Source organism: Chiloscyllium punctatum, chromosome 7 (genome assembly GCF_047496795.1).
Source record: "Chiloscyllium punctatum isolate Juve2018m chromosome 7, sChiPun1.3, whole genome shotgun sequence".
In the NCBI taxonomy this organism is placed as follows: domain Eukaryota; kingdom Metazoa; phylum Chordata; class Chondrichthyes; order Orectolobiformes; family Hemiscylliidae; genus Chiloscyllium; species Chiloscyllium punctatum.
This window is the reverse complement of record NC_092745.1, coordinates 133,779,428-133,807,367: the sequence shown is the minus strand read 5'-3', so window position 1 is coordinate 133,807,367 and position 27,940 is coordinate 133,779,428. Positions and strand designations below refer to the sequence as shown.

The window sequence follows — 27,940 nt, the reverse complement described above, 5'->3', positions numbered from 1 at the left end:
TTATACACTTAATGGTAAGGTCCTAGGGAGTGTTGCTGAACAAAGAGACCTTGGAGTGCAGGCTCATATCTCCTTGAAAGTGGAGTCATAGGTAGATAGGATAGTGAAGGCAGCATTTGGTATGCTTTCCTTTATTGGTCAGAGTATTGAATACAGGAGTTGGGAGGTCATGTTGCGGCTGTACAGGACATTGGTTAGGCCACTGTTGGAATATTGCGTGCAGTTCTGGTCTCCTTCCTATCGGAAAGATGTTGTGAAACTTGAAAGGGTTCAGAAAAGATTTACAAGGATGATGCCAAGGTTGGAGGATTTGAGCTATAGGGAGAGGCTGAACAGGCTGGGGCTGTTTTCCCTGGAGCGTCGGAGGCTGAGGGGTGACCTTATAGAGGTTTACAAAATTATGAGGGGCGTGGATAGGATAAATAGACAAAGTCTTTTCCCTGGGGTCGGGGAGTCCAGAACTAGAGGGCATATGTTTAGGGTGAGAGGGGAAAGATATAAAAGAGACCTAAGGGGCAACGTTTTCACACAGAGGGTGGTGCGTGTATGGAATGAGCTGCCAGAGGGTGTGGTGGAGGTTGGTACAATTGCTACATTTTAAGAGGCATTTGGATGGGTATATGAATAGGAAGGGTTTGGAGGGATATGGGCCGGCTGCTGGCAGGTGGGACTAGATTGGGTTGGGATATCTGGTCGGAGTGGACAGGATGGACCGAAGGGTCTGTTTCCGTGCTGTACGTCTCTATGACTACACTTTAAAGTTATAGGATGTAGGTTTGCTCGTTGAGCTGTAGGTTTGATATCCAGACGTTTCATTACCTGGCTAGGTAACGTCATCAGTGGTGACCTCCAAGTGAAGCGAAGCTGTTGTGTCCTACAAAGACATGCCAGAGAATTCCTAGAGGCCTGGCACTCCACCACAACGCCATAAACAAACACATGGATCTAGATACCATCTATCAACCCCTCAGAAAACGAACAGGAAATGACATCACCACAAACCCCAGGAACCCCATCCAGGAGAAACCTATAAATAGAAAGCAGGAGACAACAGCTTCGCTTCACTTGGAGGTCACCACTGATGATGTTACCTAGCCAGGTAATGAAATGTCTGGATATCAAACCTATAGCTCAGTGAGCAAACCTACACCCTAAAGCTCAACCTGAGCTACAAACCTTCACAATCCTTTCAAGTTATTTCAGTTATTGCATTATGCCAAATGAGAAGCTTGTCAATCATTCTATATTTTGTCTCTTTATTGTGCGGCGTTGCAGCCCATATAAGCATGATCTGTAACTGTGTCCAGCAAGCCCCTCTGTAAGCAGTGATCGGAGAATGTGGCTGCATCTACTTTCGCACAGTCACATGTGTTATGTTGGATTCTGAATGAGCCGATGTACCAGCAGTGCTGAATACAGGAGTGATGCTTCCTACGTGCGGTAGGATGTTGAAGCAAACTGTGTGGATGAGTTATTGAATTTTATACTTATTGTTTGTCATTCTCAGACTCTATATTTACTTTGTTTTTTGCAGAAACATACAGCTTTTGCTACTTTCTCATCAACTCATGCAGCAGCGAAGGTACGTTATATATTAAGCAAAACAAAGATTGAACTGATTGGGTTAGATTAGATTCTCTGCAGTATGGAAACAAGCCCTTCGGCCCAGCAAGTCCACACCAACCCTCTGAAGAATAACCCACCCAAACCCTATATTTACCCCTGACTAATACACCTAACACTATGGGCAATTTAGCATGGCCAATCCACCCTAACCTACACATCTTTGGATTGTGGGAAAAAACTGGAGCACCCGGAGGAAACCCACACAGTCTCCTGAGGCTGGGATCGAACCTGGGTCCCTGATGCTGTGAGGCTGCAGTGCTAACCACTGTGATTGCCGCCTTGTCGGCGGGTCAGTGCTGAGGGAGTGCCGCGCTGTCGGTGGGTCAGTGCTGAGGGAGTGCCGCGCTGTCGGTGGGTCAGTGCTGAGGGAGTGCCGCACTGTCAGAGGATCAGTACTGAGGGAGTGCCGCCCTGTCGGAGGGTCAGTGCTGAGGGAGTGCCGCCCTGTCGGAGGGTCAGTGCTGAGGGAGTGCCGCCCTGTCGGAGGGTCAGTGCTGAGGGAGTGCCGCCCTGTCGGAGGGTCAGTGCTGAGGGAGTGCCGCCCTGTCGGAGGGTCAGTGCTGAGGGAGTGCCGCCCTGTCAGCGGGTCAGTGCTGAGGGAGTGCCGCCCTGTCAGCGGGTCAGTGCTGAGGGAGTGCCGCCCTGTCAGCGGGTCAGTGCTGAGGGAGTGCCGCCCTGTCAGCGGGTCAGTGCTGAGGGAGTGCCGCCCTGTCAGCGGGTCAGTGCTGAGGGAGTGCCGCATTGTCAGAGGGTCAGTGCTGAGGGAGTGCCGCCCTGTCGGCGGGTCAGTGCTGAGGGAGTGCTGCCCTGTCGGCGGGTCAGTGCTGAGGGAGTGCCACGGTGTCGGCAGGTCAGTGCTGAGGGAGTGCCACGCTGTCGGCGGGTCAACCCCTCAGGGAGTGCCGCACTGATGATGGGTTAATGCCGAGGAAACTGTCCTTTCGATGAAACACTAATCTGTGGTCCTGTCTCCTCTTTCAGTGAATTGTGTCAGCTTGCCTTCATCTTACAAGGACCATTTGGGCTGTGCAACATATACTGGCTTTGCCAGTGATGCACATATCCCTTGGAAGAATACCAAAAAGTAAACTTGCAAATGTGGGCAGTGAGTGGACCCTGAATACCGTAAGGTGTGGGAGCAGGTGTCCGCCCATTAAGCCTGTTCCACAATTAAATGAGGTCATGGTTGATCTTCACTTGACAAAAGGGTGGCACTCCAAAAGCTTGTGATTCCAAATAAACCTGTTGGACTGTAATCTGCTGTCATGTGACTTCTAACCTTGTCCACCCCGGTCCAACACCGGCACCTCCACATCAGAGAGGCTGTGATTGCTGTCCAGAGAGGCTGTGATTGCTGTCCAGAGAGGCTGTGATTGCTGTCCAGAGAGGCTGTGATTGCTGTCCAGAGAGCCGACAGAGGTGCTTAGGGAGCGGTCTAGTGACCAGTTTCATCATCGTGTCTAGATTGAATAGAGTAAATCAAGAGGGAACCATTTCCGGTGTCAGAGTGGTCTATGACCATGGGGACCCAGAGTGAAGCGAATCAGTACAAGGCCCAGAAAGGGAAATGAATGGATTATCTTTTTAACACAGCAATTGTCATCGTTGTCACTGTCACGTTCACCTGCCCAAAAGGGCAGCGGAAACAAGTTCAATAATAACTTTCGAAAGGGTTTGGGTATCAATTTCAGGGCTGTAAGTATATGGGCGGGAATGGGATAGTGTGGGTTTGATCGGCTTCAGTTTGGTTTCACAGGGCGGTGCAACATTGCGGGCCAAATGGCCTGTACTGCGCTGGAATGTTCTATGGAATCAAACTGCAGGGGAGTGGGGCTCACTGGATTGAAAACAGAGATGCTGGAGAAACTCAACTGCTCTGACAGCATCTTTGGAGAGCGAAACCTCATTCATGTTTCAAGTCCAATACAACTCTAGAATTGGTTTCTCTCTCTGGCGATCCTCCCAAACCCTCTTGAGTTTCTCCAGCACTTTCTGATTTTGTATCGTGCCTCAGTGGTGAGCACTGCTCCCTCACAGAGCCAGGGACCTGGCTTTGATTTCACCCTCGGGCCACTGTCTGTGTGGAGTCTGCACATTCTCCCTGTGTCTGTGTGGGTTTCCTCCCGCAGTCCAAAGATGTGCAGGTCAGGTGGATTAGCTGTGGGAATTGCAGGGTTATGGGCATGGGCTGGTTCTGGGTGGAATGCTCTTCAGAGGGTCAGAGTGGACTCAATGGGCTGAATGGCCTGCTTCCATACTGAAGGGATTTTCTGATTCTGTTCTATGATCTCTAGCAGCCATGGAACTTTTATTTGCAGAGTGAGCTGGATTTTTATTTTCTAAAGCCAATACAGTGCATTGAGTGGAATGACCTCCCTCTGTTGTGTGAAACTCTGAGATTCCAGATATTCAATAAAAATGTGGCAAATTAAAATGAAATTAAATTCAGTGACTCTTCAAGGTATTGCAACAGCATCTGACCTAGTAGGCTAAATAGGCTGTAAGCTAACAATTGGGTATTTTTAAAAATTCATGGTCAAGAAGCTGGCATCACTGACTGAGCCTGTATTTATTGTGCATCCCGAGTTGCCCTGGAGAAGGTGGTAGTGAGCTGCTCACTTGGGTGTATGTGCCATTTGGGTTGCCCTGTCATTCAGGGTTGGAGTTTATATTGAGGCTAATTCCTTTTAGTCGATGAATCACTATATTGGAGAGATGTGTCCATAGATATTTGACTTTGTGTATCCCTGACAGTCGCTCTAACTGGAACTCCAGTTGCCTGGAACTCCCAGCCTAAAGCCCCCTGAATCTTTGTCTCTCTCCCTCTCAGCTTTTAAAGCGTATTTAAAAAGAAATGTCTTGGATTGAATTTTTGATCATCGGTTCTAATATCTCCCCACTTGGCTTTGAATCTGACTTGTCTGACAGTTAGTCCTGTGGACCACCTCTGCCAGTTACAGGGTTCAGTCATTGACTCAAACCTTGCAGTCCTCTCAATCATTGTGGTACATTGAGAAAGGTTCATTGCCTGTGGTATTTGACATGTAGCAATGAAGCCAGTCTGCCATATGCTGTTTTCAGGCTTTGACCAGACTGCATCAGTTAAGAGTCCTGGGCCATACTTTGGTGGTGGAATATGCGAAGGAACAGGAGCACGTCAAGCAACTGAAACCAGGGACAGTCTGCGATGAAAGCAAACCGTACGTACTTCACATTCCGTCATTTTATTGTAGCTCCAACTGTTGGCTTTGCCTAATCTGAGCAGGTTACACCCGGGCTGTTAAAAGCTTGGCTTGAATCTAACATTAATTTGTATCTCTGATTGGCAGGACCCCCTTCCAAACTGACCCTGAGGCAGCATCTTATCTGCTAACACCTGGAAAAGACCAAAAAACAGGGATTTAGTTCCCATAAGAATGAATGAATGAGTTTTTGTTAACAGACTGAACTAATGATGTTAAATACAAAGCAGCTGATCAAGAATTAAAAATGGTTCCCTTATAAAATCTGCAAAGCAACAAAGTTTGCTCCAACAAATACCGTGAACCCCCTGCAGCAGTTGCATCCCTTGGGTCAGGTCTCAACATGAGAATTGAGCTCCGACTTGACAGTCCCAGTGCATTATGTTCTGATCTCTGTAGAGACCAATAAGTTTAAAATGATAACTTCAAGTTTCCAGGTCAAAGCTGAAAGGATTACACAAGGTACTGTATTACACTTTGCGATTTTTGCTGTATAAAAGTGACTAGATTGTATTTTTGCGAATACCTTCTATTTTAAAATCCACTGCAGAAAGCCCCGAGTACCTTTAACAACCAAGAAACCCACTTTATGATCTCCCTTAAGTGTCATTTGTTTGAATGTTTTCAAGGAGGAGTTAGATATAGTTTTTGGGGCTAAAGGAATCAAAGGATAAGGGAAGAATGCTGGATGGTGAGGCATGATCATATTGAAAAGCAGAAGAGGCACAGAAGTCTGAACTACCCACTCCCTGTATTTCTCTGTTCCCTCCTGACAGCAGGAGAGCAGTGATACACAGTATATTGGCTGGGTTAAGTCACCCATTCCCATATTGGATCCTTAATCTCATTCATAATGGGATTGATTCCAGTGTGAAATAAAAACCGAAAGAACTGTGGACACTGTAAATCAGAAACAGAAGGAGAAATTGCTGGAAAAGCAACACGTGGAGAGAAATCGGAGTTAACATTAAGCCTGTTGTTAAGTGAAGTGGCCGTATTAGTTCATATCCACAGGAGGGCAGCAGATGTTGGGATTTGTGTTGCTCTGAGGGGAGCTGGAATGCTGGAGCCTTGTTGTGGAATCTCCTCATCTTTTCTTTGATCTGTTTCTGTGTCTGTTTTGTTGTGGGATTTCATGCTGACCATGGACACGTGGATAACTTTCTGGGTCTTTGTGGAATGCAAATCCCACTTACTGACATTGAATCACATACAAAGTAAGAACAAAGGCAGGTTATTTGGCCTTTCAAACCTGATCTACGCACAGATTACCCATGATCTTAGTAGGTTGCAAATTGCACATTTCCGTCTACACTCAAAAGCCTTTCATTCCCTTGCCTGATGAGATCTGTCCATCTCCACTTTTAAAATTATTCAATCTCTTCATCTCTGTTTTAAAACGGTGAGCCCTAATTTGAAAATGCCCCCATTTCTGGACTTGATCGTATGTCCACCATACCAAGGCCATTCACAATCTTGTATATTTCATTCTGAGTCACCCCTCACTATTCTAAACCTGAGTGGAAGCAAAGTCCAGCTTCTCTCACCTTTCCTGATAAGGCACCCTGCCCATCACAGCTGTCAAACCAGTAAACCTCCTCTGAGCTGTCCCCCAATGCATTTATGACCGTCCTTAAATAAAGGGACAAAAGCAGCACGCAGTATTTGAGATGTGCTCTCACCGGTACCAAGTGTAACCAAAGCATAACTTCCTTCATTTCAGCAATAAAAACAAACACTGCGAATACTGGAGATCCGAAATAAAAACAAAGTGCCGAAGAAACTCAGCAGCTCCTGGCATTAGCAGTTTGAGTATCCAATTGAACTGAAAGGTTAATGCTTTTTCTCTGTCTGCAGATGTCACCAGACCTCCGGAATTTCTCTACTACCTGTTTTTTATTTATTAGTCTTCATTTTATGTTCCATTCCTCTCATAACAAAAAAAAGCATTTTGTGAGCCTTTGTAATCACTTGCTATAATGTTGTATGAGTTGTGTACCAGAACATCCTGATACCTCTGTATCTCAGCGTTCCACAGCCATTCAGTGTTTCTGGCCTAGTCTACTTTCCTTCTTCCTGCCAAAATTAACCGTTTCATGTTTTTTCACGTTATACTTCGCTCGACCAGATTTCTGACCACTCCGTCGACCTGTCTGTAGCAGGCTGCATTCTCATTATGTCATCTTCAGAGCACCCAATCTGGTCACAGCTGCTGTACCTTCCGTCCCCTTGTCTAAGTCATAATTTTTAATGTCATCATGTCCTGCAAATCTGGAACACACACACTTTTGTATACGCTCTGTTTTCTACCGACTAACCAACCAATCTTTTATCCATTCTAATAATTCTCTTTCACCACCATCCCACAGCATGCACACATTCACGCGCACAGACAAATACAGTCCCTACTTGGTGAAATAACCTTTTGTGCAGAACATTGTGAAATGCCTTTTGGAAACCAAGTACAGCACATCAATATGATCCCCCTTGTCCACATCACATGGTACCCATTCAGATAATCTGTTGTTTAAATATATTTGCTTTTTGCAAAATTATGTTGAATCTTCCCAATTACTTTGAGTTTCCCAAGTGTCTGAGACATGATCGATTTGAACAGCTCTCCCTTGGCCAACATCAAGCTAACTGGTCTGCAGTTTAAGAATCAGAGTGCCGAGAGAAATACAGTTCCAGCAGTGTCTGTGGGAAGAAAGAGTTTCGAGTCCTGTAAATCTTTGTCAGTACTGATCATTTTATTTTATTCTTGTTTTCTCTTCCTTCCTTTCTTGAATGGAGGTCTCATATTTGCCACTTAGTTTCAAGTCTGGCAAAGCCTTGATTTCAAAGTTCTCATTCTTCAGTTCAAATTCCTTTCACCGTTTGTTTGTATGTGTTCTCTCCCAACATGTGAACCTCCTGAGATCTCCTCAGATTGAGCCCCTCATCCACCCTGGTTTCCATTATTGCAATATTGTTGGCCATTTGTTCACACCTGGCCGGACTCTCCTTTCGGAATGTCATCCCTTTCATTTGCCTCAGTGTTAAATATTCGTGTGAAAATTCTCTGATGTTGTTTGGGAAATTCATGAAGTTTCTAGTGTAATAAAACAAAGAATTCGCATGATGCTTGATAGAATGTATGGATTTTTCATTTTCTTTATTTCTGCTTTTTAGTCACGTGACACAAAAAACTTCAGACGATGAGGTTGTGAAGCAGGCTCTGAAACCAAGAGTTCCCGCTATTGAGGATGCGATTGCCAAGAGCCTCGGGTTAGTAACATGGCTTTAACGGTGGAACCAGCTCATCAGGATTCTAACACCAACCACACCGGGCAGCTGGTACCTCGATTCATTAAACACACACTACGATTTCAAACCAGTGACTACACAAACTGCCAGATCCAAAGGTGGAGTGCCCCACTGTCGGAGGGTCAGTGCTGAGGGAGTGCCCCACTGTCGGAGGGTCAGTGCTGAGGGAGTGCCCCACTGTCGGAGGGTCAGTGCTGAGGGAGTGCCCCACTGTCGGAGGGTCAGTGCTGAGGGAGTGCCCCACTGTCGGAGGGTCAGTGCTGAGGGAGTGCCCCACTGTCGGAGGGTCAGTGCTGAGGGAGTGCCCCACTGTCGGAGGGTCAGTGCTGAGGGAGTGCCCCACTGTCGGAGGGTCAGTGCTGAGGGAGTGCCCCACTGTCGGAGGGTCGGTGCTGAGGGAGTACAGCGCTGTCGGAGGGTCAGTGCTGAGGGAGTACAGCGCTGTCGGAGGGTCGGTGCTGAGGGAGTACAGCGCTGTCGGAGGGTCGGTGCTGAGGGAGTGCCCCACTGTCGGAGGGTCAGTGCTGAGGGAGTGCCCCACTGTCGGAGGGTCAGTGCTGAGGGAGTGCCCCACTGTCGGAGGGTCAGTGCTGAGGGAGTACAGCGCTGTCGGAGGGTCAGTGCTGAGGGAGTACAGCGCTGTCGGAGGGTCGGTGCTGAGGGAGTACAGCGCTGTCGGAGGGTCGGTGCTGAGGGAGTGCAGCGCTGTCGGAGGGTCGGTGCTGAGGGAGTGCAGCGCTGTCGGAGGGTCGGTGCTGAGGGAGTGCCACACTGTCGGAGGGTCAGTGCTGGGGGAGTACAGCGCTGTCGGATGGTCAGTGCTGAGGGAGTGCAGTGCTGTCGGAGGGTCAGTGCTGAGGGAGTGCAGTGCTGTCAGAGGGTCAGTGCTGAGGGAGTGCAGCGCTGTCAGAGGGTCAGTGCTGAGGGAGTGCAGCGCTGTCGGAGGGTCAGTGCTGAGGGAGTGCCACACTGTCGGAGGGTCAGTGCTGAGGGAGTGCCACACTGTCGGAGGATCGGTGCTGAGGGAGTGCAGCGCTGTCGGAGGGTCGGTGCTGAGGGAGTGCAGCGCTGTCGGAGGGTCGGTGCTGAGGGAGTGCAGCGCTGTCGGAGGGTCAGTGCTGGGGGAGTGCCGCGCTGTCGGAGGGTCAGTGCTGAGGGAATGCCGCACTGTCGGAGGGTCTGGTCCTGCCCCATTTCTCGGGTTTACATCTGCCAGTATTTTCTGGCCCTGTGCCTGTCATTGACACTATTCTGAAGAAGAGCAGAGGAGTCTTTCAGGTGCCTGGTGAACATTTATCCCTCCACCTACCTCAGTGGAAAACGCTTTATGGGAATCGTTACAAATGGTGGCAGATGAGATGAATGGCTTTTGCGTGAAACATGATTCTCCTGCTCCTCAGATGCTGCCTGACCTGCTGTGCTTTTCCAGCACCACCCTCTCGACTCTGATCTCCAGCATCTGCAGTCTTCACTTTCTCCCTGTCAGCGTTTTCACCACAACGCTGCTGAGTCAGTTACATTGTCAGGTTGGATTTTAGGTGTCAGCAAGTTTTTCGTCAGCAGGCTGAGAGATCCTCAAGCTGTGTGTTGGACTGTGGACCTTGTCCTCCTTGTGTTACAGGTTTACCTATCCCATGAACCCATGTTTGAAGTATCTGTACCCACCGCCATCCAGCGTCACTCTGGCCAACATTGCAAATGCCATGGCGAGTGTACCCAAGTTCTACGTGCAGGTAAAATAATTCGTTGAGATATTTTTAACCTTTGGCTGCAAGAAAATCTCAGCCTTTGCTTTTACTGAATTTTTGTTGAATCATGTAAATTTATACGCCATTGGGCCCATATTTGGCAACGGCAATATTTATTCATGCCACCCTCATTTCATCTCACTTTATCAACATATGTGAGGCAAAAAGGAATCAAAGGATGTTCATTCAGCTTCCCCTTTAATGTAGCAATAATATTCCCTCATGGGTGCAGGTCCCATGTTCCCTCCGCTCTCTGGGTGAGGATGTTTCTCCTGGATTGTTGATTGGATTTATTAGGGACTGTCTTGTCTTCATCGCACCAAGTTCTGATCTTCAGTGCAAACATATTCCCTCCACCCACTGTGTCAAGCCCTTACGTAATTTTAAAGATTTCAATCACACAGTCTTTCACTCTTACTTTTTCTTGAGATGATTTTGCAGAACAGAGGAGTTTGCCGAATGTTATTGGTCATCCAGTCAATGGAAGAAATTCTGTTCAGTAGAAGGACATTGAGAAAAGCTTAGTGCAATTGAACAGAGTCGACGTGGTTTTTGTGGAAAGGAGATCATGTTTGAAGGATTTGTTACGGAGTTCTTTGAGGCTATGACAAGCAGACATGAGAAAGGGGAATCAGTACATAGAGTCGTAGAGTTATACATCATGTCCAACCTGTCCATGCTGACCAGGCATCTCAATCAGGTATCGTTCCATTTGCCAACACTTCGCCTGTATCCCTCCAAACCCTTCCTGTTCATAAATCAAATCCAGATGCCTTTTAAATGTTGTAATTGTACCAGCCTCCACCCCTTCCTCTGGCAGCTCATTCCATACACGCACCACCCTCTGTGTGAAAAAGTTGCCCCTTGGATCCCTTACAAATCTTTTCCCCCCTCACCTTAAACCTATGCCCTCTAAGTTTGAACTCCTTTACCCTGGGAAAAAGACTACTTAGTGTATTTGGATTCCAGAAGGTATTTGATAAGATGCCACATTTAATTGGTGTACAAGATAGGGAGGCATCTGGGTGTTCTTGTACATGAAACACAAAAGGTTTCAAGGTCTTGCAAGTGATTAAAGGATAGAGGTTAAGTGAGTGTGCAAAAATGTGGCACATGGAATTCTGACCTGTGCAGCTAAGGGTTTGGAGTTTAAAAATAGGGAAATCTTGTTCCAACTGTAAAATGAATGAGTGAGGCTGCACCCGGACTGCTGTGAACATCTTTCTGCCTTATATTAACGATAGGATACACTGGCATGTCCCAAGGACATTGAATGTCTTTACCATAGAGAACTGTGGAGGCTAGATCATTGAAAGTATTTAAAGAGGAGTTAAATATATGTTTGAAATATTGAAGAACCATCAGCCATGCTGAGGTGGCTTGAAGTCGGAGTTGAGGCCTGATGTAGATCAGCCATGATGAATAGCAGGGCCGAATGGCCTGAACCTGTTTCTATTGTTTCGTGTTCTTGTGTTCTAATATCATATGTGACTCAATGTCGAACTGCATTTTACAGCGTTCCTGCAAAGTGTCTTGGGGCATTCCATTTTGTAAGTGGTGCTGTATAAATATAAGACCGAGTTACACAGAACCAGACTTTTTGGCCCAACCAGTTCATGCTTAGGTTTCCTGAACTGAGCTAGTCTAATTTGGCCCATCCTTCTTCAACCATGTACTGAAACAGCATTCCTGATGAACGGCTTTTGCCAGAAACGTTGATTTTCCTGCTCCTCAGATGCTGCCTGACCTGCTGTGCTTTTCCAGCACCACACTGATCTAAACCCATCTCCTTTTAAATCCTTCCTATCTGCATTCCTATCCAAATGTCTTTTAAATGTTGTAATTGTATCAGCCTCCACCACTTCCTCTGACAGAGTTTTCCAGAATGCACCACCCTCTACATAGAAAAGTTGACCCTCCGGTCCCTTTTTAAATCTTTCTCCTCTCACTTTAAGGCTATGCCCTCTGGTTTTGGACTTCTCTATCCTGGGGAAAAGACCTTGACTGTACACCTTATCTGCGTCCCTCATGATTTTATAAACCTCTAAAAAGTCACCCGTCTGCCTCCTGTGTTCCTGGGAATAAAAGTCCCAGCTTATCTAGCCTCTCCTTATAACTCAAACCCATTTTGGTGATATCCTTGTAAATTTTTATACCTTTTTCAGGTTAATAATGTCCTTTCTATAGCAGTGATCGGAATTCTACACAGTTTTCCAAATGTGGCCTTACCAATGTCTTGTCCAGTTGTAACATGACATCCCAACACGTTGTTCCATCTTTGAACAGATGGCCAGATAACGCAGGTGCTGATCACATTCCTGTTTCTGGTAACCTACTGTACTTGGTGGAGTACAGCATTTCTTACATTAAAAGAGTTACCACATTTCGGAAAGACTCACTTAAGTTTAACTACTTTGGGACATCTGAGATGAAAAAGTGTAGGGTTAGTGTGTTTTGTTCACAGTTTGAATGTCATGCTGATAACTGAATACCTTGCTTGCAGGTTCTGCACCTGATGAACAAGATGAATCTGCCTGCTCCCTTCGGACCCATCACGACCCGCCCTCCAATGGTAATCTGTGTGTGAAAGCTGTAGCAGTGGTGCATGGAGCACCCACAGTTAGCCAATAGCTGAGATATTGATGCAGAATGTCAAGGCCTTGGAGAGTATGGGGCAGAGAGAGGTTGGGAAATAAGATGTGATAAGGAATCTACAAAGGGGTGTAGACAGGTTAAATGTGGCAAATAGACCATAATGTTGAAAAATGTGATACTGTCCATTGGCTAGAAGGATAAAAAGAAGCATATTATCTAAATGTTGAGAGATTGCAGCACTCAGACGTAAAGGAATCTGGGTGTCTGAATGCAGGAATTTCAAAAGGTTAGTGTGCAGGTACAGCAAGTAATCAGAAAAGCTTGGAATGTTACTGTTTTTTTTATGTTCTTAACCGAGGATTTGCTGGGAAGCTAGGGAGGAGATAGCAGAGCCTTTGGCCTTGATATTTGAGTCGTCATTGTCTACAGGTTTAGTACCAGAGGACTGGAGGATTGCAAATTTTTTGTGCACTTGTTCAAGAAGGGCAGCAGAGATGACCCAGGTAATTATAGACCAGTGAGCCTTATGTCTGTTGTAGGAAAAGATTTGGAAAGGATAATAAGAGATAGGATTTATAGTAATCTAGCAAGCAACAATTTGATTGCAGATAGTTAACATGGTTTCGTCAAGGGCAGGTCATGTCTCAAAAACCTTATTGACTCTTTTGAGAAGGTGACCAAGCATGTAGATGAGGGTAGGGCAGTTGACGTGGTATATATGGACTTCAGTAAAGCCTTTGATAAGGTTCCACATGGTAGGCTACTGGAGAAAATGTGGAGGCATGGGATTGAGGGTGATTTAGCAGTTTGGATTAGAAACTGGCTTTCTGTAAGAAAGCAGCGAGTGGTGGTTGATGGAAAATATTCAGCCTGGAGTCCGGTTACTAATGGTGTGCCTCAAGGGTCTGTTTTGGGACCACTCCTGTTTGTCATTTTTATAAATGACTTAAACACAGGCAAAGGATGGATTAGTAAGTTTGCAGACGACACTAAAGTCAGTGGAGTAGTGGACAGTGTGGAAGAATGTTACAGGTTGCGGGGGGACTTGGATAAACTGCAGAATTGGGCTGAGAGGTGGCAAATGGAGTTCAATGCAACTAAATGTGAGGTGATGCACTTTGGGAAGAATAATGGGAAGGCAGAGTACTGGATCAATGGAAAGATTCTTGGTAGTGTGGATGTGCAGAGGGATCTTGGAGTCCATGTACATAGATCCCTGAAAGTTGCCACCCAGGTGGATAGTGCTGTTAAGGCATACAGTGTGTTAGGTTTCATTGGTAGAGGGATTGAGTTCCGGAGCCGCAATATCATGCTGCGACTGTACAAAACGCAGGTGCGGCCACACTTGGAATATTGTGTACAGTTCTGGTCCCCATATTTTGGGAAGGATGTGGAAGCATTGGAAAAGGTGCAGAGGAGATTTACCAGGATGTTGCCTGGTCTGGAGGGAAGGTCTTATGAGGAAAGGCTGAGAGACTTGGTTCTGTAATCAGTGGAAAGAAGAAGGCTAAGAGGGGATTTGATAGAGACATGCAAGATGATCAGAGGATTAGATAGGGTAGACAGTGAGAGTCTTTTTCCTAGGATGATGACGTCAGCTTGTACGATGGGCATAACTACAAATTGAGGGATGATAGATATAAGACAGATGTCAGAGGCAGGTTCTTTACTCAGAGAGTGGAATGTAGTTAACTCAGCCACATTAGGGAGATTTAAACAATCCTTGGATAAACACATGGATGATGATGGGATAGTGGAGGGGGATGGGCTTAGATGAGTTCATAGGTCAGCACAATACCGAGGGCCATAGGGTCTGTTCTGCGCTGTATTGTTCCATGTTATTCCAAATAGAACTGAACACAAAAGTCCTGGGGATTATGCTTCAGTCAGACAGGGCACTGGTGAGACCATACCTGGAGGACTGGGTACAGTACTGGTCATCTTATTTCAGGAAAGCTGTAAATGAGTGGGAAGCAAGTCCGAGAAGGTTTCTCAGATTAATATCTGGAATGGGTGGGTTGCCTTCTAAATAACGGTTGGACAAATAAGCCTCACTTCCATTAGATGTTAGAAGTGTGAGAGATGGCTTGATTGAAACATAAGATCTGGAGGGGTCTTGACGGGGTAGATGTGGACAGGATGTTTCCCCTTGTGGCAGAACCGAGAGCTAGGGGTCAGTATTTTAAAAAAGGGGCCGTTCATTTACGATGGAGAAGGAGAATTTATTTCTCAGGCTCCCATGTCTTTGGAATTCTCTTCCTGTCAAAGTGGTGGAGTCGAAATCTGGATATTGTTTGGACAAAGGGAGATAGATTCTTGATAAACGAAAAGGTGTGAGGTTACCAAGGGTTGGAGGGAATGTGGAGCAATCATGTCAGCCATGGTCTCATTGAGTCACGGAGCAGACTCAAGAAGAAGGGTGCCCTTATTGCTGCTCCTGTCCCTGTATTTGTGTGGACCAGCGATAAGGGACTTCAGTGAATGGGGAGAGACTGGAGAAGCTGGGATTGTTCTCCTTAGAGTAGAGAAGGTTCTGGGAGGTTTAACCGAGGTGTTCAAAATCATGGAGAGAGTTTGATGGAGTCAATCAGGAGAGTGTGTTTCCAGGGGCAGGAGGGTGAGGGAGCAGAGGGAGACAGATTGAAGGGAATTGGGAAAAGCCCCAGAGGGGGATTTTGTTTTATACAGTTTTTGGGATCTGTGTGCTGCCTGATGGATATATTTAGTAATATGACTCAAAGGAGATGAGCATAATACTCAAAGGGAAGAAAAACTAAGACTTCAGGGGAAACAACCAGGGAGTCGGACTAATTGGTTTGAACTTGCATGGGGTTAGCTGAGGCTCATTGAGCTGCTGCTTCCTGTAATATCGCTGCAGCCTGATCGAGCTCAGCACCATTTCTACAGTGAGGGTAATTTTTATTTTCTTTTGGAAATGAAAACAAATGGCTGTAAACGTTAACCAGGATGGGCGGTGTTCAGCAGGGAGAGATGCCTATGGGGCAGAGGACAGGATAATCTTCCAGCTAGATAACTCGTTCATGAAAAGGTTACAGGGGTTCGAACTGGTCTGCGGATTGTGTCAATTGCTGGGGCTAATGGGACAAACTGCTTCGTGGATAACACCAAGAAGATATGGAATAATCGTTAGGTTTTACATTTTGCTTCACGAACCCAATCAGTGGGTGGTGTGTTATTTGGGTGAAATCACTTCACTCTAATCCCAGCCTTACGCCACTGGGACTCCAGTTACATCAGTGAGTTACTACAGCTGCTATGGGACCACAAATATGATTAGCCCCTTACCTTGCCGAAACACCAGCTTCATAGGCTGTTCCAATACGGTTTTGATTTGGAGATGCCGGTGTTGGACTGGTGTGTACAAAGTTAAAAATCTCACAACACCAGGTTATAGTCCAATAGGTTTAATTGGAAGCACTAGCTTTCGGAGCGTCGCTCCTTCAGGTGGTGATGGAGGGCTCAATCCTAAGACACAGAATTTATAGTAAAAATTTACAGTGTGATGTAACTGAAATTATACATTGAAAAATTGATTGTCTGTTAAGCCTTTCATCTGTTAGAATACAGTGATAGTTTCACTTCTTTCATGTGTAAATCACATGTGAAACTATCACTGTATTCTAACAGATGAAAGACTCCACAGACAATCAGTGTTTCAATGTATAATTTCAGTTACATCACACTGTAAACTTTTACTATAAATTCTGTGTCTTAGGATTGAGCCCTCCACTACCATCTGAAGGAGCGACACTCCGAAAGCTAGTGCTTCCAATTAAACCTATTGGACTATAACCTGGTGTTGTGTGATTTTAACTTTAAACAGATATGTTTGGGGGGGTAACCTCCCATACATCCCAATCGGAAGGTGCACTGTGTCCATTCCACTCTAGAGTCCTCAGCCAAAGTTCAGACGAATTATCAACAGAGTGCCGCACTGTCAGGGGATAGGAACCAAGGTGGCACTGAGGGAGAAGGCACTATTGGAGGGTCAGCACTGAGGCAGTGCTGCACTGTCGGGTGGGTAAGCACTGTGGGAATGCTGCACTGTCGGGTGGGTTGGTGCCGAGCATGCGGGCAATGTCGGTGGGTTGCGCCACAAGGGCTCTGCCCCTTATATGAGTCAGTATTCAGCTGAGATATTAAACCGTGGTCTCCTTTTCCCTCTGAAGTGGAAGGATGAGTAATTTGATGAATGGGACAGGTTGGTTAACTTCAGTGATCTCGGAGAAAGTGAGGATTGCAGATGCTGGAGTTGAGTGACTTCAGTGACCTGGCCAATGTTTGTCCTTCACTCATCGTTACTGAACCAGATTACCTGATCCCTGCCCCAATGCTGTTAGTGGGAGCTTGTTGTGTGTAAATTAGCTGCTGTATTGTATATTACAACAGTAAGTACACTTTGCCATGAGTTTAATGTGTTTTGTTTGTTTCTGTAGCAGTGGTAGGTGCAAGAGAAATGTAATATTTCTTGCCTCTTGAAATACTTGCACAAAATGCAGTCGTTTCCATCTCAGATATTCATGATCAATCTGAATGGGTGGGTTTTGTTACTGAATGAACCACGCTGAGTAAATGGACTTGGGCATCGTCTTGTCGAGTGGCAGGGCAGGCTAGATGGGCTGAATGATGATCCGTTTCCCTGGGTAATTGAGGAATTTGTTTTCCTGTTTCTGTTAGTATGAGGAGTATGCTCCTGCCCCCCCACCAATGCCTCCACTGCCCCCAGAGGAACCCCCTCTGCCCGAGGAAGAGATGGATGTTTCGAGTGAGGAAGAATCCGAATATGAAAGTGGAAGTGAAGAGGATAAAGAAAGGCAAGTACAACAATAACTTTGACTCCAGCATCTTTAATGTAGTTATGTCTGAGAGCAGGAAGGAGGCGATTCAGCCACTCGAGTACTACCTTTCAGTCAGATTGTGGTTGATTGTTGTCTCAATTGTATCCAACTTTGCAAACTACTGCAAAAGTCCAGCACTGAATTTATTAAATGTCACCCCCCTGCTTAACAAAGACAATGTTTTGGGGATCGATGTCCAGATTTCCCTCCGTTGTGTGAAGAGATGTCTCCTGGCTTGAACCGTGACTTGGATTTTAAAGTGATGCTCCTTGTTCCAGACTCTCTCACCAGGGAAATGGTTTCTCTCCAACCCATGATGTTTCACAGGAACAATCGTGAACAGAATTTGACATGGGTTCATTAAAGGAGATATTAGGACAGAAACTTGGTTAAAGAGGGAACTTTTAAGCAGGAGAGAAAGACAGAGGGGTTTAGGAAGTTTGGTGCTAAGCAGCTGAAGGCATTGGGACTTTATCTGATTCTAAGAATTCTTGGAAAATGGCAACCAGTGCGTGCACAATCTCTGTCACTACTTCTTTTGATTTAGAGATGTCGGTGTTGGACTGAGATGTGCAAAGTTAAAAATCACACAACACCAGGTTATAATCCAACAGGTTGATTTGGAAGCACTAGCTTTCAGAGCGCTGCTTCTTCATCAGGGGGCTGTGGAGCAGGATCATAGGACACAGAATTTATAAATCCTGCTCCACAACCACCTGATGAAGAAGCAGCACTTTGAAAGCTAGTACCTCCAATTAAACCTGTTGGACTATAACTCATTGTTGTGTGATTTTTAACTTTGACTAATTCTTTTGAAATCCTAGGATGCATCCGGCAACACCCAAAGGACTTATCAGCCTTTTGCCCCATTATTATCTCCAGTGTTTTATTTCCATGGGATAGTTACGGTGTTTACTTCAGAATTCAGGGCCAGCGTGTTTCTCTGAGTGAAGGGTAAGGGCAGCAAGTCCAAGGAAGCCCTGGATTTTAAACAATATTGACATTTTTATTGAAAAAGGAGCAAGTATATCTCAGCTTCTCCAGTTTGGCCAAGTAAATAATCCTCCTTCCCTGGAAATCTGTTCAATGCTAAAACATTTCCTTTTTCTTTCCAGGATGGTGCGATTGATGGAATTGGCCTCACTTCCACCAAAACAGAGACAGAAGAGAAAGCGGGTCTCAGTCCGAAAACGACCTAGACTGAAGGACCTGATTAACGTGCCAAAAGCACCTACCCAGAGGTAAGAACCTAAGAAGATAAGTCTGGGATGTGGGACTTGGAGCACAAAAGGGGACCATTCAGCCCATTGTATTCCATTATGTCCCACTCCCCCGCTCTTTCTCCAGAGCCCTGCAATCTTTCTCCTTTTCTAAATTTCTCCAATTCCCTTCTCAAAATTATTAAATCTGTTTCCAGCAACCTTGCAGGCAGTGCTTTCCAGATCGCAACCACTTACAGTAAAGTGAGAAATTCCCCTTGCCCCTCTATCACATAATAAATGTTTAACTCCTGCGCGCTCTGTTTTTAGCACACGTGGATCTAAATCATATCTATGATGGGTTCAGGAATATTTTATCTACAGGCTGCTGTCCCCAATTTACAATTGTACAATTTATAAGTGCTTGTAGTTACAAAAGAGATCCCCAAGTAATATTAATTTTAAAGATCTGACATGAACATTTTCTCAGAGCAATGAACGGTTATTTTGTATTGTGTTGCGTTCCAACTTGCAGACAAATTGATTTATAAAAGTATTCAAGAACGGAACCCATTTGTAACTTGAGGAATGCCTGTAATGAGCTTCAATTTCCAGCAGAATTTGTCACTGGGTTCCATTCTGCACTTGCTGACTTATACCAGGCAGTCTGTTGACAGTGCTCACTGCACATATTGGAACAACATTCACCAATAAAGCCCAGTAATCTCCAAGTATGCACACACAGTGCAGACAGTGCTTCCCAAGGCACCTCTTATCTGGTCTGGCCATCATTAACGTTTAACACTCCTTTGGTTGCAGAACGTCCTCTTAGATCTCCCCACTCTCAACTGCAGACTGTAATGATGAGGTTATACAAGAAGGTTTAATTCTGGAGTAGAGTCGAAAAGTGTGGCACTGGAAAAGGGGCAGAGCAGGTCAGACAGCATCCAAGGAGCAGGAGAATCAACATTTCGGGGATAAGAGGGCTTATACCTGCAACATCGATTCTCCTGCTCCTCGGATGCTGCCTGCCCTTCTGTGCTTTTCCAGCGCGCCACCTTTTTTGATTCTGATCTGCAATCCTCACTTTCTCTTGATTCTGGAGTAGCCTATTGATTGTAATCAGGGCTGCCTGTATAATCTCATTCCAGCCCTGTTCCACATTGAAAGCCAGCTTCAGCATCTCAGCCATTGGCTGTTTGATCCCAGGAGTTCACAGAATTGTTTGGATGCTGTAGGATGCCACTCTGCCTGTCATATTAGTACTGACTCTCAACAACTTGCTTGGTGCCTTCTTCGAATTTCTTTCTGTGACCATGTCCGTTCTCCTTTTTCAGGTAGCGAACCGTTTTGAGTGCTTTGATTAGATTTGCTACCACACACTCTGGCAGTGCGTTCCAAACCCTAGCCCCTCTCTGCATGAAAAAGATTTCCTTCCTATCAGTTTTGCTACTTTTGCCCATTGCTTTAAATCTTGTACCTCAATCACAATCCTTTCAGGAGTTGGAAATGTTTCTCCCTATCTACTCTGTCCACATTCCTCCAGGTTTTGAATTTTGTTATCAGATCTCTCTCTCCAAAGAAAAGTGCCCTGACTTAACCAATCTATCTTCATAACTGATGTTCCTCATCTCAGAAATCATTCTTGTAAATGTTACAAAAACTTCCGAAATGAGCAATCAATGGTCAGCATCATGTTTTACTCCTGCAATCCATGTCCAAATGCTGCAAGACCTGAACAACATCCAGGTGTCTGCTGTGAAGATGCAAATAACATTCACGCTTCATAAGTGCCCAGACAATCATCATCCACAGCAAGAAAGACTCTAACGATCACCAGTTAGCTTTCAGTGGCATGAATCCCCCACTATCCGCATCCTGGTGGGGGTTACCATTGACCAGAAACTGAACTGAACTCACTGTATAAATATTGTGGCTACCAGAGCAGGTCAGAGGTTGGGATTCTGTAGTCAAAATCTCCATCATCTGAGTCTTCAAAGTCTGTTCCCTGTCCATAAAGCACAAATCTGGAGTGTGAGGGAATATTCCCCACTTGCCTGGATAGATGCAAATCCATCAACAAGGAGATCAACACCAAGCAGGTCAAAGCAGCCTGTTTGGCACCCAAGCTACCACCTTCAATATTCACCTCTTCCACCTCCGACGCTTAGCAGCAGCAGTGTGTGCAGTCGACAAGATGCACTGCAGAAATTCACCGTGGCTCCTGAGACTGCACCATCCAAACCCACAGCCACTTCCATCTAGAAGGACAAGGGCAATAGATACATGCGAACACCATCCCCTGCAAGTTCCCCTCTAAGCCACTCAGTGTCCTGATTGGAAATATATCACTGTTCCCTCAGTGTCGCTGCATCAAAGTTCTGGTTGTCAAACCCTAGCAGTATTGTGGGAGCACCTACACCAAATGGACTGCAGCAGCTCATCACCACCAGGATACTTGGGGTTAGACAATGAATGTTGATCACTGGTACATCCCTGAACAAATATTAGAACTAAAAACCCCCTTGGACATCCTTGCGTCCTTCCGAATGTGCTGATCAGTTCTAGATGCTACACTGTATTTGGGGCCTAATGCGGGTTTTATAAATACCTATATCATTTCTCTACTTTTGTACTCAATCTCTGTGTTTGTGATGGTTGGGCAGAAGTAGTCATTCTTGATGAACACTCTGTTAGGATCATTAGGTTGTTAGAAGGCAATACATAATAGAAGATTAGTTAACCAGTTTCTGCATCCTAATATTGTGCAGCCGAATCAGAAATCTTCAGTTTCTTTACTGCAGTGTCCATGTCTGTAACCATTGGGGATGATGGGGGAACAGAAATATGGATTGGAGTAGATTGTCTAGTCCAGTGAGTTTGCCATTCCATATGGTTGTGACTGATCTGGTTGTGGTCTTAGCTCCATTTTCCCACCTGCCCCAATATGCTTTAACTCCTTTGGTCAAGAATTCAAGATGGAGGAAAGGAACACCTTGTGGCTGTAAGAGCCGCTCCTTTTTTTGAGTGAGTTTAGGCGTTGGAGGTGATTGCCTCGAATTCCAGGAACAGCAATTACTGTTTTATAAAGGAAATAGTGAGAAAAGAGATCAATCTGAGACTGGTACAGGGGGAAAAGGAGCGAGTCAAACGGTCAGGGCAGGCAGGGTCAAAGCAGGACTGATAAACTGCAAGGCAGATGAACTCAGGGCATGGTTAGGAACATGGGACTGGGATGTCATAGCAATTACGGAAACACGGCGAAGAGATGGGCAGGACTGGCAGCTTAATGTTCCAGGATACAAATGCTACAGGAAGGATAGAAAGGGAGGCGAGAGAGGAGGGAGTGTGGCATTTTTGAAAAGGGATAGCATTACAGCTGTGCTGAGGAAGGATATTCCCGGTAATACATTCAGGGAAGTTATTTGGGTGGAACTGAGAAATAAGAAAGGGATGATCACCTTATTAGGATTGTATTATAGACCCCCTAATAGTCAGAGGGAAATTGAGAAACACATTTGTAAGGAGATCTCAGTTATCTGTAAGAATAATAGGGTGGTTATAGAACTTAGAACTATACAGCGCAGAATAGGCCCTTCGGCCCTCAATGTTGCACTGACCTGTGAACTATTCTCAGCTCGTTCCCCCTACACTATCTCACCATCATCATCCATGTGCTTATCTAAGGATTGTTTAAATCTCTCTAATGTGGCTGAGTTGACTACATTGGCAGGCAGGGCATTCCACACCCTTCCCACTCTGTTCGGGGATTTTAACTTTCCAAACATAGACTGGGACTGCCATAGTGTTAAAGGTTTAGATGGAGAGGAATTTGTTAAGTGTGTACAAGACAATTTTCTGATTCAGTATGTGGGTGTACCTACTAGAGAAGGTGCAAAACTCGACCTACTCTTGGGAAATAAGGCAGGGCAGGTGACTGAGGTGTCAGTGGGGGAGCACTTTGGGGCCAGTGACCATAATTCTATTTGTTTTAAAATACTGATGGAACAGGGTAGACCAGATCTAAAAGTTCTAAATTGGAGGAATGTCAGTTATGACGGTATTAGGCAAGAACTTTCAAAAGCTGATTGGAGGCAGATGTTCGCAGGTAAAGGGACAGCTGGAAAATGGTAGGCCTTCAGAAATGAGATAACAAGAGTCTGGAGACAGTACATTCCTGTCAGGGTGAAAGAGAAGGCTGGGAGGTATAGGGAATGCTGGATGATTAAAGAAATTGAGGGTTTGGTTAAGAAAAAGAAGGAAGCATATGTAAAGTATAGACAGGAGAGATCAAGTGAATCCTTAGAAGAGTATAAAGGCAATAGGAGTATACTTAAGAGGGAAATCAGGACGGCAAAAAGGGGACATGAGATAGCTTTGGCAAATAGAATTAAGGAGAATCCAAAGTGTTTTTAAAAATATATTTAAGGACAAAAGGGTAACTAGGGAGAGAATAGGGCCCCTCAAAAATCAGTAAGGCAGCCTTTGTGTGGAGCCGCAAGAAATGGGGGAGATACTAGACGTGTATTTTGCATCAGTATTTACTGTGGAAAAGGATATGGGAGATATAGAATGTGGGGAAATAGGTGACATCTTGAAAAATGTCCAGATTACAGAGGAGGAAGTGCTGGATATCTTGAAATGGTTAAAGGTGGATAAATCCCCAGGACCTGATCAGGTGTACCCGAGAACTCTGTGGGAAGCTAGAGAAGTGATTGCTGGGGCTCTTGCTGAGATATTTGTATCATCGATAGTCACAGGTGAGGTGCCGGAAGATTGGAGGTTGGCTAATGTGGTGCCACTGTTTAAGAAGGGCGGTAAAGACAAACCAGGGAACTATAGACCGGTGAGCCTGACCTCGGTGGTGAGCAAGTTGTTGGTGGGAATCCTGAGGGACAGGATGAATAGTATTTGGAAAGGCAAGGACTGATTAGGGATAGTCAACATGGCTTTGTGTGTTCATGTCTCATGAACTTGATTGAGTTTTGTTGAAACAAAGAGGATTGATGAGGGGAGAGCGGTAGATGTGATCTATATGGACTTCAGTAAGGCATTCGACAAGGTTCCTCATGGGAGACATGTTAACAAAGTTAGAGCTCATGGAATACAGGGAGAACTAGCCATTTGGATACAGAACTGGCTCAAAGGTAGAATACAGAGGGTGGTATTGGAGGGTTACTTTTCAGACTGGAGGGCTGTGACCAGTGGAGTGCCACAAGGATCGGTGCTGGGCCCTCTACTTTTCGTCATTTATATAAAATGATTTGGATGTGAGCATAAGAGGTACAGTTAGTAAGTTTGCAGATGACACCAAAATTGAAGGTGTGGTGGACAGCGAAGAAGGTTACTTCAGAGAACAATGGGATCTTGATCAGATGGGCCACTGGGCTGAGAAGTGGCAGATAGAGTTCGATTTAGATAAATGTGAGGTGCTGTATTTTGGAAAAGCAAGTCAGAATGGGATTTATACACTTAATGGTAAGGTCCTAGGGAGTGTGCTGAACAAAGAGACCTTGGAGTGCAGGTTCATAGCTCCTTGAAAGTGGAGTCGCAGGTAGATAGGATAGTGAAGAAGGCGTTTGGTATGCCTTCCTTTATTGGTCAGAGTATTGAGTACAGGAGTTGGGAGGTCATGTTGCAGCTGTACAGGACATTGGTTAGGCCACTGTTGGAATATTGCGTGCAGTTCTGGTTTCCTTCCTATCGGAAAGATGTTGTGAAACTTGAAAGGGTTCAGAAAAGATTTACAAGGATGTTGCCAGGGTTGGAGGATTTGAGCTATAGGGAGAGGCTGAACAGTCTGGGGCTGTTTTCCCTGGAGCGTCGGAGGCTGAGGGGTGACCTTATAGAGGTTTACAAAATTATGAGGGGCATGGATAGGATAAATAGACAAAATCTGTTCCCTGGGGTCGGGGAGTCCAGAACTAGAGGGCATAGGATTAGGGTGAGAGTGGAAAGATATAAAAGAGACCTAAGGGGCAACGTTTTTCACCCAGAGGGAGGTACGTGTATGGAATGAGCTGTCAGAGGATGTGGTGGAGGCTGGTACAATTGCAACATTTAAGAGGCATTTGGATGGGTATATGAATAGGAAGGGTTTGGAGGGATATGGGCTGGGTGCTGGCAGGTGGGACTAGATTGGGTTGGGATATCTGGTCGGCATGGACGGGTTGGACCGAAGGGTCTGTTTCCGTGCTGTACATCTCTATGACACTGTGACTATAATTGACGTTTGTCTTAAAAAATATTTAGTAGCCTCACCTCCACTAATCAGAGTGGTTCTGAAGAGTCATATGGGGCGCATTGTTTATTCTGTTTCTCTCTCTCTCCACAGTAGCTGCTCGACCTGTTGAGTTTCCCCCAGCATTGTTTGTTTCAGCCATGGTTTAATTAATGGTGGAGCAGGCTCGAAAGGTCAAGTGTCTTCTTCCTGCTGCTTTGTCCCACCTTCTAGTGAAGGTTGATTTATATCTTCCTGTGCCTTCCCAGCTCACATCCTGTGGTTCCACCGTCTGAAGTCTTTGACCAGCCGCAGCCTCACAGTCAAAAGAAAATTGAATTCCACATCTCTGTCGATGCTAGCAGCTTGTTGGAGGGAGGAGGTGATCATCGACCAGGTAGGCTGTCATGAAACCAGTGTGCACTCTGTCCCAGTGAAAAAACAAAGACATTTATTCTCCTTTCCTGAAAGCCCTTCACAGGAGGTTAATGATTTCTGATGTCTCACTGATTTACTGTCAGGTGAGAACTGCAGCAGTCCCATCACCGAAGGCCAGCACCTAACTCCAGAACATGAGCCCATCTCCTCGATGGTAGGGATTATCCATCGACTTATAGAGCAGTGAGCCTCACATCAGTGCCTGGGGGACTATTGAAGAAAATTCTGAAGGAGAGAATTAATCTTTTGTATTTAGGTTTGAACAGGGATTGTCAGCATGGCTTTGTAGCGGGAGGCCATACCAAACAAATTTGTTTGCGTTTCTTTAAGGCGGTGACTGAGTGTTTGAATGAGGCTGGTTTTTATGGATGTAGTTGATGTAGTTTCTATGGATTTCAACCAAATCTTTGATAAGGTTCCACAAGGGAGACTGATTAAAAAATATAGAAAGGCACATGGCGGTCTCAAGTAACGTGACAAGTTGGATCCAAAATACTCTTGGAGACAGAGGGTGGTGGTCGAAGGCTGTTTGTGTATTGGAGCCTGGTGTGCAGTGGTGTACTGCAGAGATCACTGCTGGGTCCCTTATTGTTTGGGAAGTATAGAGGAAAATGTGGGGAATGGGCAAGGGAGGGGTGATCAAGTTTGTAGATGACACGGTGTTTGACAGTGAGGAGGAAGGTGTTAGATTACAGATCAGTTTACGGATTGGTTAGAATGGCTGATCAGAATCAGATGGAATTTAACCCTGATACATGTGAGGTGAAGCAGGAAGAAATGACAAACCAAGGGAGTTTTTAAATGATGAGACACTAGGAAGTTCAGAGAGATCTTGGGGAGCTTATCCACAGATCCCAGAAGGTGGCTGGAAAGGTTAATAGAGTGGTTCAGAAGGGACACAGGGCACTTGCCATTTTCAGTCAAGGTATAGATGATAAGAGCAGGGAGATTACATTGGAGTTTGGTGGAGTACGGTGTGCAGTTCTGGTCCCCACACGATAGGAAGGATGGGCTTATACAGCACAGGATGCAGAGGGGATTCACCAGGATGCTGCCTAGGGTGGTGCAGCTTAACGATGTGGAGAGGCTGGATAAGCTCGGGGCATTCTCTGTGGAGCAGGGTGGGGGGGATCCTGATGGAGGTGTCTGAGGTTATGAGGGGTATGGACCCGGTGGATAGAAAGCAGCTGTTCCCTTAGTTGAAGGTCAGTTTCAAAAAAGTAACAAGACTTTTAAGGTGGAAGGCAGGTGGTTTAGAGGAGATTTGAGGAAAGCCCTTTTCTCCCAAAGAGTGGTGGGTGTCTGGAGTGTACTGTCTGGGAGGAGTTGATAAATCTCACAACTTTTTAAAAGTACTTGGGCAAGCACTTGAAATGTCATTAACTTCAAGGCTATGGGACTAGCGCTGAAAAGTGGGAGTAGGGTAGATTTAACGTAGTTTTAGCAGTACAGACTCAATGGGCTGAAGGGCCTCTTCTATACTGTATGATTCTAAGATGATCCTTAAAAGGCAACACATTATCCAAACCTCTGATGAAACGATCTCATGGGGTTCAGTGTCTGAATTATGATCCTGTGAAGTGTTGGAGAGATCTATTCCTTTGAGGTCAGTATGTTGAATCCAGTGACATTCTGGATGAAAGGTATTGTGAGAAATGAGTGGATTCAATGTGAAGTTGTTGGCACTGAGCTGTGATTGGTTGTTAAGCTCCGGTTTCCTGATGATACTTTTACAGAGCCGCAAGAGAATTCCGAACCTCAAAATTCAGGATTTGGGAAAATCCAACCAACACCTGTATGTTCAAAAAATGAAAGTGAGGAGGAGGAAGAGGAAGAAATTCCCTCTGAGTTCATTCCCAAGAAACAGTTGGCCAAAGGAAGGCTCTCCAGAGATGGTGAGTGTGGGGGTCAGGGGCAGTGCCAATTACTAACCTTAATGCACCAATCACTGGTGAGAATGAAGCCAGTACAATTTAAAGTTTGGTCATCTTCCAATGGGAGAGTCTGTAACTTCAGAGTCAGATCAGGGCTGTTTGGGGGTAGTGGGATGTTGAAGTCAATTGAGGAGGTATAACTGAGATTGGTAGCTTTTTATTGGAGTTGAGAAATGGCTTGGTGTGATCGATTTGAATGGCTGTGCAGTCTCGGGGATGAATGACCTCTTCGTGTTCCTATAATGCCATTGGTATACACAGTTTGTGATTTTCTTCTTGCAGAGATGGAGAGCATTTCGTTGTTTAAGAATTACAATCCAGGTGAACCGACCTGTCGCCTGTACGTAAAGAACCTTTCCAAACAAGTTGAAGAGAAGGTAACCTCTTTCCCAGGTCCCCATGCAGCTCGCTCCTTTTCTTTTTCACTGCAGGCTGAGGAAGTTTGTGCAAGCAGTGTTTTCTCACTCTCCTTTCATTCTAGGATTTGAAGTTCATCTTTGGCAGATACGTTGATTTCTCATCGCAAACTGAGAGGAACATGTAAGAGATCTGGTTTCTGTTTCTCTGTTATATTGTTAAGACCGCAGGAAGATATGGGTGCAATTTTCACGGAGTAGATGTGAGAACCTGGGTCAGGTTAGAGAATCCAGGACATTACTAAAGGGGGACTGCAGTGTTGAAGGCATTGACTTTGGAGTGGGTGTTAAGTAGAAAGGTGCATTTGCTACTTGAAGGAACGCAAAAGATATGACAACATCTCCATCCCTGATCTA

At 45.4% G+C, this 27,940-nt stretch overlaps 1 protein-coding gene across 6 annotated transcripts in view; it reads left to right on the top strand.

The window, feature by feature from the left end:
- rnpc3 (RNA-binding region (RNP1, RRM) containing 3) overlaps positions 1 to 27,940 on the top strand; it is a 45,312-nt gene that overhangs the window by 4,363 nt on the left and 13,009 nt on the right. For all 6 annotated transcript variants that reach the window (XR_011961199.1, XM_072574894.1, XM_072574895.1 and 3 more), the window contains exons 3-13: positions 1,535 to 1,582; positions 4,708 to 4,826; positions 8,040 to 8,135; positions 9,796 to 9,907; positions 12,426 to 12,494; positions 17,216 to 17,352; positions 18,492 to 18,617; positions 25,065 to 25,192; positions 26,970 to 27,128; positions 27,450 to 27,544; positions 27,649 to 27,707. Coding sequence is in view for 5 of the 6 variants with exons in the window: in XM_072574894.1 (XP_072430995.1) it covers positions 1,535 to 1,582; positions 4,708 to 4,826; positions 8,040 to 8,135; positions 9,796 to 9,907; positions 12,426 to 12,494; positions 17,216 to 17,352; positions 18,492 to 18,617; positions 25,065 to 25,192; positions 26,970 to 27,128; positions 27,450 to 27,544; positions 27,649 to 27,707 (1,148 nt within the window). In the remaining variant the exon portion in view is untranslated. The remainder of the gene's footprint in view (positions 1 to 1,534; positions 1,583 to 4,707; positions 4,827 to 8,039; positions 8,136 to 9,795; positions 9,908 to 12,425; positions 12,495 to 17,215; positions 17,353 to 18,491; positions 18,618 to 25,064; positions 25,193 to 26,969; positions 27,129 to 27,449; positions 27,545 to 27,648; positions 27,708 to 27,940) is intronic.